The sequence below is a fragment of the Stenella coeruleoalba genome, assembly GCF_951394435.1.
Source record: "Stenella coeruleoalba genome assembly, chromosome: 1".
NCBI lineage: Eukaryota > Metazoa > Chordata > Mammalia > Artiodactyla > Delphinidae > Stenella > Stenella coeruleoalba.
The window spans coordinates 87,990,726-88,004,706 of record NC_137169.1 but is presented as its reverse complement, the minus strand read 5'-3'; the positions used below and the strand labels follow the sequence as shown (position 1 = coordinate 88,004,706).

The 13,981-nt window shown below is 34.9% G+C and overlaps 1 protein-coding gene across 2 annotated transcripts in view; it reads left to right on the top strand.

Moving 5' to 3' along the window:
* Positions 1-13,981, top strand: part of DBT (dihydrolipoamide branched chain transacylase E2) — a 44,109-nt gene that overhangs the window by 11,636 nt on the left and 18,492 nt on the right. For both annotated transcript variants that reach the window (XM_079917879.1, XM_079917878.1), the window contains exons 3-4: positions 106-181; positions 1,734-1,915. In XM_079917879.1, coding sequence (XP_079774005.1) covers positions 106-181; positions 1,734-1,915 — 258 coding nt within the window. The remainder of the gene's footprint in view (positions 1-105; positions 182-1,733; positions 1,916-13,981) is intronic.

Here is a 13,981-nt window from a genome sequence, read left to right as displayed (position 1 = left end):
TTCTGCCTCTGCTTGAGAATATTTTCTAATTTTAGATGTCAAAGCATCTGTCTATTAGCAATACATTACATATTTAATGAGATCATTTCTCATTTGTCTTCGAAGCTCTACAGGGACAGATTGTTCAGTTCAAACTCTCAGACATTGGTGAAGGAATTAGAGAAGTAACTGTTAAAGAATGGTAAGTTATTCTGAAAATTTTTTTAAGTAAGTATAAAAATAAGTAGAAATCTATTTAAATTGAGACATCTCTTTCTGTAACATATATGATTTTTTTAAAGCAATAAGGTAACCTAGTTTGTGTTGCCAATATGCTGGTGGCACAATTCATCCTACAGTATGGCATTTTATTCAATGTAATTTATTAAGGATTATTTTTTCCTCATTTAAAAAATTTTTTCACTACCCACCCCTCACTTCAGCTAAAAAAGAGAAATTTGCCTCTAAAAGATATTAAGTTGATATGACCATGTGTTTTGAAAAGCATTTAATGTATGAACTTAGAGCTTTTTTCCAAACTATTTTAAAATAATCATGTAGTCTAAGGTCTCTTTACCGAAAGTGACTTCAGTAAGAATGCAAGTACATTTGACTCACCATTACCTGAGAGTTTGCCTATATTTTTAGAAAAGGTTACAATATTAAACCAAAAGACATGAATCAAAAAATAATTTTTGAAAGGTTAAAAAATAAGGCTTGAAACAAAAATTAAAAAGCTCTTTACTTAGTCATCCTTCTATCCCTTTTCTTTCTTTCCCTTTCTGGAAAAAAAGGAAACACCTCTGGGTACTGAAATAATTTTCAAAGATTTCTAGAAGTAACAGTTAAGGTGAGTCAGTAGATTCTCTCCCACAATTGCATACTGTTAAAGATCCTTTCAAAAATCTGATTCAGCCACCTGAACATTCTTTCCCTGCAGTTCTCATTATAATTGCTTTGTAGGTTAGAAGAGGACTATAATAACATAAATGTACTTTATGATTTTGTATCTATTGCATTGTGGGATCAAGGAAAGAGCAATGACCTCAGGTCAGAAGAACCTGAATCTGAAACTTATTAGCCATCTTAGAAACAAAGACTAAGAACTCAAACTAAAATTCATGAAATTAAAAAGGAATTATATTGAGGATATCAATTTTTAAAATTTAATTCTAGGGCTTCCCTGGTGGCGCAGTGGTTGAGAGTCTGCCTGCCGATGCAGGGGACACGGATTCGTGCCCCGGTCCGGGAGGATCCCACATGCCGCGGAGCGGCTGGGCCCGTGTGCCATGGCCGCTGAGCCTGCGCGTCCGGAGCTTGCACTCCGCAACGGGAGAGGCTGCAACAGTGAGAGGCCCGCGTACCGCAAAAAAAAAAAAAAAAAAAAAAAAAATTAATTCTAGAAATAATAGGCATTATTAAAATTTGATAAAGCCTAAGACAATAAAAGGAAATAACACTTTTAAAATACATTTTTCATATTTGAGGCAGAAAACCTGACAAATTAATTAAAATTTTTGATTATAGAGCTATGAATTTTTAATTATTTTGAAATTTTTTATATTTCTTGAAGGGGCATCAAAGAGCCTCAGGAAGCCACTGTAGTCTCTTCTAAAACATTCTTTGGTATACTATCTGGGACCAAATGCTGGGCTCGATGGATACTGATCTAATTCAGTGTAGCATTTATATTGTTAAGATGATCTGTAATTATCATTGCTCATGTAAAAGTGTCTTGCATCTTTTTCTTTTAGGTATGTAAAAGAAGGAGATACAGTGTCTCAGTTTGATAGCATCTGTGAAGTTCAAAGTGATAAAGCTTCTGTTACTATCACTAGTCGTTACGATGGCGTCATTAAAAAACTATATTATAATCTAGACGATATTGCCTACGTGGGAAAGCCATTAGTAGACATAGAAACGGAAGCTTTAAAAGGTACTGTATATATATGTTCATCTATTTTGCCAAATTGATTACTGCTGTCCTTTTGTCGTTGGGTACCAATTGAAACTGGAGTTTACTTTTAACAACTTACAGGATTTGATTTGGGGGTTTAGAAGCTGAAATCAGGAAAATAGGAAAGGTACTCTGTGATGCATGATTACCTTTTGACCATGTTACCATGTTAAAAACATGTACAGTAATACTTCATTTATCTGGAGGCCTGCCTTCTGGAAACCTTGGTGTTCAAAGAAGCAACAAGCTCTCTTGGGAATTAAAGATTCAAGCTTTAAACACTGGTCACTAATAACACTTGGAATATGCAAAGATTAAATCTCACATAATGGGATTGCTTTGTTTGCCGCTGATACGAAAACCGAAACACACTCATTGCTGATGGTTATGAAAGCCAAATTTCTTAAAGAGAAGTAGAAGACAAAAGGAGGAAAATCAGAATGAGAACCAAAGAAACTAGCATTCAGAAGCAGCAGCAACCATAGAACTTATAAGCAGTAGATGTCCTGACAAAAGGGAATTCGTTATGAGAAGTTTACTGGAAAATTAAAACAGTGCGCTGTCCCTATGGTAGCAAATAGCTGGCTCTCTACATCAGAAGTTCCCTTTGGCATTGTTGTGATACACCAAGGTTATGTCATCTGGGAAGCTTTGATGTGGGGGCAGGGGGAGCAGAGTCTGTGATGCAACCCTAAGCCCACGATCTATCTAGAAGTGCTGAGATAAAGACATTTCAGTAGTGTAATTTGGAAGTCTAGAAGGAGTCTGAATTAGAGTGGCTGGCTGACTCTTAGTCCTGCAGTCTGTACAATAATATAATAACTAATATCATAGTCACACTTTATAGTTTATAAAATGTTTCACACTTAGTATTTTATTTATTCTTATTTGTGAGGTATTCCAGTTTAATGAATGAAGAATCACTGGGTAATTTGCCCAATGGCTGTGACAAAGCCAAATTTAGAACTCGGATGTCCGGAGTCTTTGTCGAGAATATTTTCAGCTATAACATGTTGCCTCCAAAAGCTGGAAGGTAACTTATTAAAGCCTTCCTGTTATTTATTTAATTTCTATTATTATAAAAACAGGATGCGTGCATTGTAGAAAGTTACAAAATGCAGAAACACAAAAATAAGAAAATGAAAACACATTCCTACAACTCATTAATCACCACCCTTAACACATTAATGTATGTCATTCCAGACATTTTTCTAGACACATGTACATATGCATTTCGGTATTTTTTTTCTCCCCACCTTCATTGGAGTATAATTGCTTTACAATGTTGTGTTAGTCTCTGCTGTACAACAAAGTGAATCGGCTATATGTATACATACATCCCCATATCCCCTCCCTCTTAAGCCTTCCCTCCCACCCTCCCTATCCCATCCCTCTAGGTCGTCACAAAGCATCAACTTGATCTCCCTGTGCTATGCAGCAGCTTCCCACTAGCCATCCATTTTACATTTGGTAGTGTATATATGTCCATGCCACTCTCTCACTTCGTCCCAGCTTCCCCTTCTCCCCCTGTGTCCTCAAGTCCGTTTTCTACGTCAGTGTCTTTATTCCTGCCCTGCCACTAGGTTCATCAGTACCACTTTTTTATATTCCATATATATGCGTTAACAATACGGTATTTGTTTTTCTCTTTATGACTTACTTCACTCTGTATGACAGACTCTAGGTCCATCCACCTCACTACACATAACTCAATTTCATTCCTTTTAATGGCTGAGTAATATTCCATTGTATATATGTGCCACATCTTCTTTATCCATTCATTTAGGTTGCTTCCATGTACTGGCTATTGTAAATAGTGCTGCAATGAACATTGGGGTACATGATTCCTTTTGAATTATAGTTTTCTCAGGGTATATGCCCAGTAGTGGTATTGCTGGGTCATAAGGTAGTTCTATTTTTAGTTTTTTAAGGAACCTCCATACTGTTCTCCATAGTGGCTGTATCAATTTACATTCCCACTAACAGTGCAAGAGGATTCTCTTTTCTCCACACCCTCTCCAGCATTTATTGTTTGTAGATTTTTTGGTGATGGCCATTCTGACAGGTGTGAGGTGATACCTCATTGTAGTTTTGATTTACATTTCTCTAATAATTAGTGATGTTGAGCAGCTTTTCATGTGCTTCTTGACCATCTGTATATCTTCTTGGAGAAATGTCTATTTAGGTCTTCTGCCCATTTTTGGATTGGGTTGTTTGTTTTTTTCCTATTGAGCTGCATGAGCTGCTTATATATTTTGGAGATTAATCCTTTGTCAGTTGCTTCTTTTGCAAATATTTTCTCCCATTCGAAGGGTTGTCTTTTCATCTTGTTTATGGTTCCCTTTGCTGTGCAAAAGCTTTTAAGTTTAATTGGTCCCATTTGTTTATTTTTGTTTTTATTTTCATTACTCTAGGAGGTGGGTCAAAAAGGATCTTGCTGTGGTTTATGTCATAGAGTGTTCTGCCTATGTTTTCCTCTAAGAGTTTTATAGTGTCTGGCCCTACATTTATTTATTTTATTTTATTTTATTTTTAACATCTTTATTGGAGTATAATTGCTTTACAAGGGTGCGTTAGTTTCTGCTTTATAACAAAGTGAATCAGCTATACATATACATATATCCCCATATCTCCTCCCTCTTGTGTCTCCCTTCCACCCTCCCTATCCTACCCTTTAGGTCTTTAATCCATTTTGAGTTTATTTTTGGGTATGGTGTTAGGGGGCATTCTAATTTCATTCTTTTACATGTAGTTGTCCAGTTTTTCCAGCATTATTTATTGAAGAGGCTGTCTTTTTTCCATTGTATATTCTTGCCTCCTTTGTCAAAGATAAGGTGACCATATGTGTGTGGGTTTATCTCTGGGCTTTCTATCCTGTTCTATGGATCTGTATTTCTCTTTTTGTGCCAGTACCATACTGTCTTGATTACTGTAGCTTTTTAGTGTAGTTTGAAGTCGGGGAGCCTGATTCCTCCAGCTCCATTTTTCTTTCTCAAGATTGCTTTGGCTATTTGGGGTCTTTTGTATTTCCATACAAATTGTAAAATTTCTTGTAATTTTTTCTGTAAAAAATGCCATTGGTAATTTGATAGGGATTGCATTGAACCTGTAGATTGCTTTGGGTAGTATAGTCATTTTCACAATATTGATTCTTCCAATCCAGGAGCATGGTATATCACTCCATCTGTTTATGTCATCTTTGATTTCTTTCATCAGTGTTTTATAGTTTTCTGAGTACAGGTCTTTTGCCTCCTTAGGTAGGTTTATCCCTAGGTATTTTATTCTTTTTGTTGCAATGGTAAATGGGATTGTTTTCTTAATTTCTCTTTCTGAACTTTCGTTGTTAGTGTATAGGAATGCAAGAGATTTCTGTGCATTAATTTTGTATCCTGCAACCTTACCAAATTCATTGATTAGTTCTAGTAGTTTCCTGGTGGCATCTTTAGGATTTTCTATTTATAATATCATGTCATCAGCACAGTGACAGTTTTACTTCTTCTTTTCCAATTTGTATTCCTTTTATTTCTTTTTCTTCTCTGATTGCCGAGGCTAGGACTTCCAATACTATGTTGAATGATAGTGGTGAGAGTGGACGTCCTTGTCTTGTTTCTTAGAGGAAATGCTTTCAGTTTTTCACCATTGAGAATGATGTTGGCTGTGGGTTTGTCATATGTGGCCTTTATTATCCTGAGGTAGTTTCCCTCTATGCCCATTTTCTGGAGAGTTTTTATCACAAATGGGTGTTGCATTTTGTCAAAAGCTTTTTCTGCATCTATTGAGATGATCATATGGTTTTTATTTTTCAATTTGTTAATATGGTGTATCACATTGATTGATTTGCATACATTGAAGAATCCTTGCATCCCTGGGATAAATCCCATTTGATCATGGTGTATGATCCTTTTGATGTGCTGTTGGATTCTGTTTGGTAGTATTTTGTTGCGGATTTTTGCATTTATGTTCATGAGCGATATTGGTCTGTAATTTTTTTGTGTGTGTGATATTTGTCTGGTTTTGTTATTGGGGTGATGGTAGCCTTGTAGAATGAGTTTGGGAGTGTTCCTCCCTCCACAAATTTTTGGAAGAGTTTGAGAAGGATAGGAATTAACTGTTCTCTAAATGTTTGATAGAATTTGCCTGTGACGCCATCTGGTCCTGGACTTTTGTTTGTTGGAAGATTTTAATTACAGTTTCAATTTCATTACCTGTGATTGGTGTGTTTATATTTTCTAATTCTTCCTGGTTCAATCTTGGAAAGTTGTACCTTTCCAAGAATTTGTCCATTACTTCAGGTAGTCCAGTTTATTGGCATATAGTTGATTGTGGTAGTCTCTTATGATCCTTTGTATTTCTGCGGTGTCAGCTGTAATCTCTCCTTTTTCATTTCTCATTTTATTGATTTGAATCCTCTCCCTTTTTTTCTTGATGAGTCTGGCTAAAAGTTTATCAGTTTTGTATATCTTCTCAAAGAACTGACTTTTAGTTTTATTGATCTTTGCTATTGTTTTCTTCATTTCTTTCATTTATTTCTGCTCTGATCTTTATGATTTCTTTCCTTCTACTAATTTTGGGTTTTCTTTGTTCTTTTTCTAGTTGCTTTAGGTGTAAGGTTAGATTGTTTATTTGAGATTTTTCTTGTTTCTTGAGGTGAACTTGAATTGCTATAAACTTCCCTCTTAGAACTGATTTTGCTGCATCCCATAGACTTTGGATCATTGTGTTTTTGTTGTCATTTGTTTCTAGGTGTTTTTAAATTTCTTCTTTGATTTCTTCAGTGATCTCTAGGTTATTTAGCAGTGCACTGTTTAGCCTCCATGTATTTGTGTTTTTTACAGTTTTCTTCTTGTAATTGATTTCTAATCTCATAGCATTGTGGTTGGAAAAGATGTTTGATACGATTTCAGTTTTCTTAAATTTTCCAAGGCTTGATTTATGACCCAACATGAGATGTATTCTGAAGAACATTCCATGTGCACTTGAGAAGAAAGTGTATTCTTCCGCTTATGGGTGGAATGTCCTAAAAATATCAATTAAGTCTGTCTGGTCTGTTGTGTCATTTAAAGCCTGTGTTTCCTTATTTATCTTCTGTCTGGATGATCTGTCTGTTGGTGTAAGTGGTGTGTTGAAGTCCCCCACTATTACTGTGTTACTGTCGATTTCCCCTTTTATGGCTGTTAGCATTTGCCTTATGTATTGAGGTGCTCCTATGTTGGGTGCATATATATTTATAATTGTTATGTTTTCTTCTTGGATTGATCCCTTGATCATTATGTAGTGTCCTCCTTATCTCTTGTAACAGTCTTTATTTTAAACTCTATTTTATCTGATATGAGTATTGCTACTCCAGCTTTCTTGTGATTTCCATTTGCATGGAATATCTTTTTCCATCCCCTCACTTTCGGTCTGTATGTGTCCCTAGGTATGAAGTGGATTTCTTGTAGACAGCATATATAAGGGTCTTATTTTCGTATCCATTCAGCCAGTCTGTGTCTTGGTTGGTGTGTTTAATCCATTTACATTCAAGGTGATTATCAATATGTATGTGCCTATTACCATTTTCTTAATTGATTTGGGTTTGTTTTTTTGGTCTTTTTCTTCTCTTGTGTTTCTCACTTAGAGAAGTTCCTTTAGCATTTGTTGTAAAGCTGGTTTGGTGGTGCTGAATTCTTGTAGCTTTTGCTTGTCTGTAAAGGTTTTGATTTCTCCATAGAATCTGAAAGAGATCCTTGCTGGGTAGAGTAATCTTGGTTGTAGGTTTTTCCTTTTCATCACTTTATGTATATCCTGCCCCTCCCTTCTGACCTGTTGAGTTTCTGCTGAGAAATCAGCTGTAACCTTATGGGGATTCCCTTGTATGTTATTTTTGCTTTTTCTTTGCTGTTTTTAATATTTTTTCTTTGAATTTAATTTTTGTTTGCATTTTGGTATTTTTTTAACCAGACTTGTATTTGGTACATTCTAATGTGTTTGCTTAGTTAATGACTCTACATGGTTTCATAACAATACATTTTCATTTTATCTGGTAGTCACACCATATCTAAATTTAAATTTCCCCAGTTGCCACCAAAACGTCCTTGAAATTTCAATTGATTTGTTCAAGCTAGAGTCTAGTACAGGACTACAAATTGCACCTGGTCTCTTTTAATCTAGGTCCTACTTCCCCACATGACACTGACTTGCTGAAGAGATGGTAGCATTTGTTTTGCAGAATGTCACATCTTTTAGACTTGTTGCTTCTTCATGGTGGTATTTGACTTGTTCCTCTCTTCTTTATATTTCCTGTAAACTAGAAGTAAGTTTTAAAGGCTAGGTTGCAGTTAAATATTTTGGCTAGAATCTACATCATGGAAATATTATGTACTTCATATTTCTCCGTATCAGGACACAAATAACGTCTGGATGACCTGGTGTAATAATGCTAAGTTTAAACATGGAACCATAACCATACCCTTGCCATAACCATACCACAATTATTTTAGTGGTTGTAGAATGATGATTTTTGGATTCCTTTAACATTATTAGGTGGCATTATTCTGTAAAGTGGAGCTATCCCTTCCTTCATCAATTGGGGCTATTTGTTACTATGAAATACAGTTCCTACTGGAAAGACATTCCAGTCTTTCTTTACCAATTATTAAAATAAGGAGTTACTTTAATAGGCCCTTCAAATGGTGATATTAATTTTTCCAACATTCTCTTTTTTTATATTTCATTTGACCTGATGTTTTTATTATAATTCTTTTTAATGCTCAAATCATTAATAGTGGTGACCATTTCAAGGTGGCTTCTGTGTGTTCTTTTAACATGACGCTGTTACTTTTCAAAACCTTCCTTGCTTTTGGCACAAGGAGATGATCTGGGACTCACCTTATATTGATACTTTTCCTACCCCAGACCTGGAATTATCCATTCCTTGAGGGCCTCTTTTTCCTTTTAATGTGGAATAAATAAGAGACCATAATCTGGGTACTAGGGGTGCTATTATCTTGACTCCAAATTTCTATTGAAAGGCATGATTTAGGAATATTAAAAACAAAAAAGAATTTACCTTTAAAAATTACCTGAAATAAACACAGAATTATTTTGATGGATCAACAAGATAATAGGTATAGATTTTTCTTTCATTCAGTTAAGACCTAGAAAGGAAAGAATTATACTCTTGGCATAAACTGAGACAACCAAAGATGCTGAACATTATTGTGGATGTTAGTAAATTAGAATACCCAGTCAAGTGCTGTAGACCAGCTTAGATACCTATCTAGGCTGTCCACAAAAGCAAATTATAGTCATCCTGTGGTATTTGCAAAGGATTGGTTCTAGGACACACACACACACACACACACACACACACAGAGAGGGACACCAAAATCTGCGGATGCTCAAGTCCTTTGTATAAAATGGTGTAGTGGGCTTCCCTGGTGGTGCAGTGGTTGAGAGTCTGCCTGCCGATGCAAGGGACACGGGTTCATGCCCCAGTCCGGGAGGATCCCACGTGCTGCGGAGCGGCTGGGCCCGTGAGCCATGGCTGCTGAGCCTGCACGTCTGGAGCCTGTGCTCAGTAACGGGAGAGTCCACAGCAGTGAGAGGCCTGTGTACCGCAAAAAAAAAAAAAATGGTGTAGTATTTGCATATAACCTACATACATTTTTTTTCTGTGTATCTTCGATCAGCAGTTGGTTGAATCCATGAATACAGAACCTGTGGATTCCCAGGGCTGACTGTATATGAACAAGTGAACAATTGGGATTTGTGGGGGGTTTTATTGTTTCCTTTTCTTTCTTAGAGTTTTAGTTTTTAGAGTTTCTTTTGGTATCTCCAATGAAATCCAACTTAATAAGTCTTGATATAGCAAATTATAAAATCATAGAACTTTTTCAGGAGGGGCTATATTTTTTCTAGATAATTTTTTACAAAAATTAATTTCCTGTATGACATGGATGAATCTTGAAAAATTATGCTGAGTCAGAGAAGCCAGACATAAAAGAGAACATGCTGTATGATTCTATGTATATAAAGTTTTAGAAATGCAAACTAATATATTTTGACAATAAACCCATTAGTGGTTGCCTGCTGATAGGGTAGGAAGGAGGCAGAAGGTTAGGAGGGAGGAATTACCAAGGAGTATAAGGAAACTTTGGGGGGTGATATGTCCATTATCTTGATTTTGGTGATAGTTATGGGTATATATATATATTTCAAGACTTATGAAATTTTATATTTTATGTACGTGCAGTTTATTATATGTCTGTAAAAACTTAATGGGATTGGATAGGTTATGTTCAGAGTAAAAATTATCTGATAATTTTCCTCATAGAGAACTGATCATTGTTAGCTCTTCTATTTCATTTGCAATTCAAAGTGTATTCTGAATAATTGCCTTGCATGCTAATTTTATTTTGTGTGTGTACCTTTTTGCTTTTATATTTATGTTTTCTTGTAATTTTTATTGTTTTTTACTGTAAGAATGACTATGAAGCATAAAATAAATAAGCAAGCCTATAGAATAGTAGGTTCAACTTACTAAGAAATTTATGTGTGCCTCTTTTTAAATTCTGGAAACAGGAAAAGTTTCTAAATATTTTGTGTACCTGTCTTAAACAAGAATTTGTAGTAATACTGAATTTGTCTATACTGTTCCTCGTTTTAGTGCCAAGAAAACCAATTATACTATAAATAGAAAATTACCTAAAAAAGTCTTTTAGAAGTATAAGACACATGATGTCCATTTTACAGGTGGGAAATAATTGTAGCATAGAACCATCAAGAGTGTAAGGGATCAAGAGTAGACGTCTTAATAGCAGTAACGGAAATTAAATCCTGTCTTTTAATGCTTGTTTAAATAATATTCTATGGTACTCTCTTTGTAACATGGTGTTGCAGCCTGCTTTTCAAGACTGGAGTGTCATGATAATTCTGATGAGGGAAAAAGTATTTGTGACCTCCAACTCCTATCCCTGAGTGCTCTGACTGTAGGTAGACTCTACTTGAAAAGAGCTTACTAGACTCATTTATGCTGTTTTTAAAAAAAATTACAAATTGAAATTTAGTTAATTAATATTATCAAGATTATGTCAAAGCTGATCCACGTCTCAGTATGTTGTCTGCTGTGAACTCAGTTTTAAGAATATTGCCATGAGTTCTCTTTACAGCTAACCTGGCTTTCTCTAACCTCTATTTTAAAAAGTAGGATGACTCCTCACTTTTCTAAACAAGTAAAGCTTTTTGAACCCAAACTTTTCTAAACCATTTATTTAATGGGAATCAGTAGTTTTATTTATTTTTTAAACCTACATATTTTATGCCTTCTTAAAGGGAGGATATTGGGTATAACCTAAAATCTTTTTTCATTTTTCTGGGAAAAACACAATTCTGCCTCTGATTTTTGTTTTTTCAGCCTACCCCTTAGCCTTGTCATTGTGCCAGGCCATCACTCTCCTTCCTAACTTTCTGGCAATACAGATAACCAAGTTGTTAAGAAATATGTGCTAAGAAGAGAAAATAGGTTGTGATTGAGAGTCTAAATGACTTTTCTCTGGAGCAAGTGTATGGTTTTAATACTGAGGCTGCGTGGCACAGTTTTAGGTGTTCTGCACCTACAGCTGTGTACAACATTAAGTTGCCAGAATGCTTGACCACCAGACAAGTGGAGAGTTACTATACCTAATTAGCTCTAATTGAGGAGTCTTGCCACCATGGGGAAGTATTAAGGGAAGAGAGGAAGGGACATAATATGTAGCAGAATACTTTATAGCAGAAGGGACATAAGATGTAGCAGAATACTTTTATATTATTCTGCTGTTATATTGCATTTACCCTTTAACATGAACACCTATCATCGTAACTAAAACCTTATTTTGTATAGCTAATTGTAGACTGAATTGATTGAATTAGCTGTTTCAGTAATTTGAAGTGAGAAAGAAAATGCTATGCAATCTCATTGGTTTAGACATCATTAATTCTCAATTTATGATGATTTGAGCAGAAACTAAACTAAGGTTTAGATTTGTGCTATGAAGAAAGGTCTTCCTAAGACGTTTTGCAGGGAGGAAAAGTTTAAAGCTTCTTACAAAAACAACTCTTTCAAAAACCTTTGAGTGCTTTGGTATTTCGAAAGTATTTCCCATTGCAATCACACAGTTTTAATATTTTTACTAATTCAAATTACTCTTTTATTTAATATGAAATAATATCATTTTATTATAATTTTCTTCACATGATGAATTCCAGCAACACTAAATTGACAGTCTTCATGATAAAAACTTATTTACCAGAGTCCTTTTGTTCTTTCTTAAAATTTAATTAAGGTTTTAAAAACTGTATCTAAATCTACTACTGAAGGAATAAAATCCCACATATTAGAGTATAGTGCAAGAACAGTGCAAATCACATCAGCTGGGGAGAGTCATGAAATTTTAGCTTAGTCTTAACTCCATCCCCCTTAGAGTCTGTTTCTACTTTGGTAAAATCAAGAATGTGCCCTGCATTCTTGTAGCATTATTGTGAACATCAAAGGAGAAAATAAGTATATAAAGTATACTTTATATAAGTATAATCATATAAAAAAAACTTAGAAAATTGCTTCAAGTGCTATTTAACAAGGTAGTATTTTATTTTTATTTATTTATATTTTAAACAAGTTTCAAAAGATTTTTTAAGGCAACTCCATACCTGGAATACAAAACTAAGTTGAAAATTACTAAGACTTCATTTTTGCATAAAAGAAAAATTGCCTTTATCACACTGGAATTCTTAATTTTCTCAGAATCAAAATTAGTTATTTTAAAAGGCAAGGAATAGAGTACATTGAATGAATGGAATTATAACCAAAGCCAATATGATCAAGATCATTTTCCCCGAAGCCTCATTTGAAAAGAATTTGACATTTTAATGTGAAAAGTCACAGAAGTCCTTTACGTTTAACTAAGCTCCTCAAAATATTGTGCCAAATACTTAACATTTATATTAAAACACTTTAAGTTGTATTTTTACCATACACATGTCCAAAAACAATCCTGAAAAGAATATTTTTTCTAACTTACAATAAAAAACTTCCTGCTTTTCAAAGTCTGATCGGTTGCAATCATAAAAATACTAGGTTCCTGTTTATAAGCTCATGATATGAAAACAATTATGTCCAATAGCTTCAGGGGAAAGTACAAACTAGAATTTACTATTAATAATTTCTTCATCATCTTAGTCATCTATGTGAAGTACAATAGGAAGGAGTCAAATGTTAGGACTTACTCTTCAAAAAGTTGAAAAACGACAGGAGTTACTGCCAGGTCCCACTCTGTTACACAAACTCTGGTTTTACATCAAGATCACCATGGTTTTATTTTAGTCATCCTCTGATTTACTGTCCACACTTTCTTCTTATTGCATAGAACAATCATATGTTTAATTAAATCTGGAAAAAGTAATAAGCATTCCACATTTGGGGGGTAGCAATATGGGCCTCCCCCTGTGTTAAACATGTCGCAGTTTATAGCTAAGCTGACAGTTCAAAGGCTGAACCAGAATAACCAGGACAGCTTGACTTTGCTGGTTTCCCAGTTGTATAGCTTGCAATCTCTATTTCATTGAGGTAATAGGGCACGGTAACAGAAACAGATTGTTGCATCAGCAAAACTGAACCAGCAGCAACTTTCTCCAAAACTGTAACTTTTTCTAATGTGCAATCTCTATCAGGGCTAAGGTTATTGAATCAAATGCTAATAGAAGTTATTGTGGCCGCTAGCTCTCTAAGTTGAATTTAGAAACCGTTCTTTTCTCTCCTGCCTGAAAGATCTGGTCATCTTCCTAGATCTTCTTCCTAGTTGTTAGGTTCTGAACCAAATATCCTTTTGTATCTGTGCGAAATTGTGATTTGATGTTGATCACTCCGTTTATCTTGGCATCATGCCACAAACACTCATCCATTTAGAAAATGACATTCCCTCCATTCCTTATGATTTACTTCTTCTCTACTGGGTCACTTTTAAGATAAGTTCTATGATCAAGGTAACAAAAAGACTGGAAACCCTTGGATCATGGAAATGGCTTTCT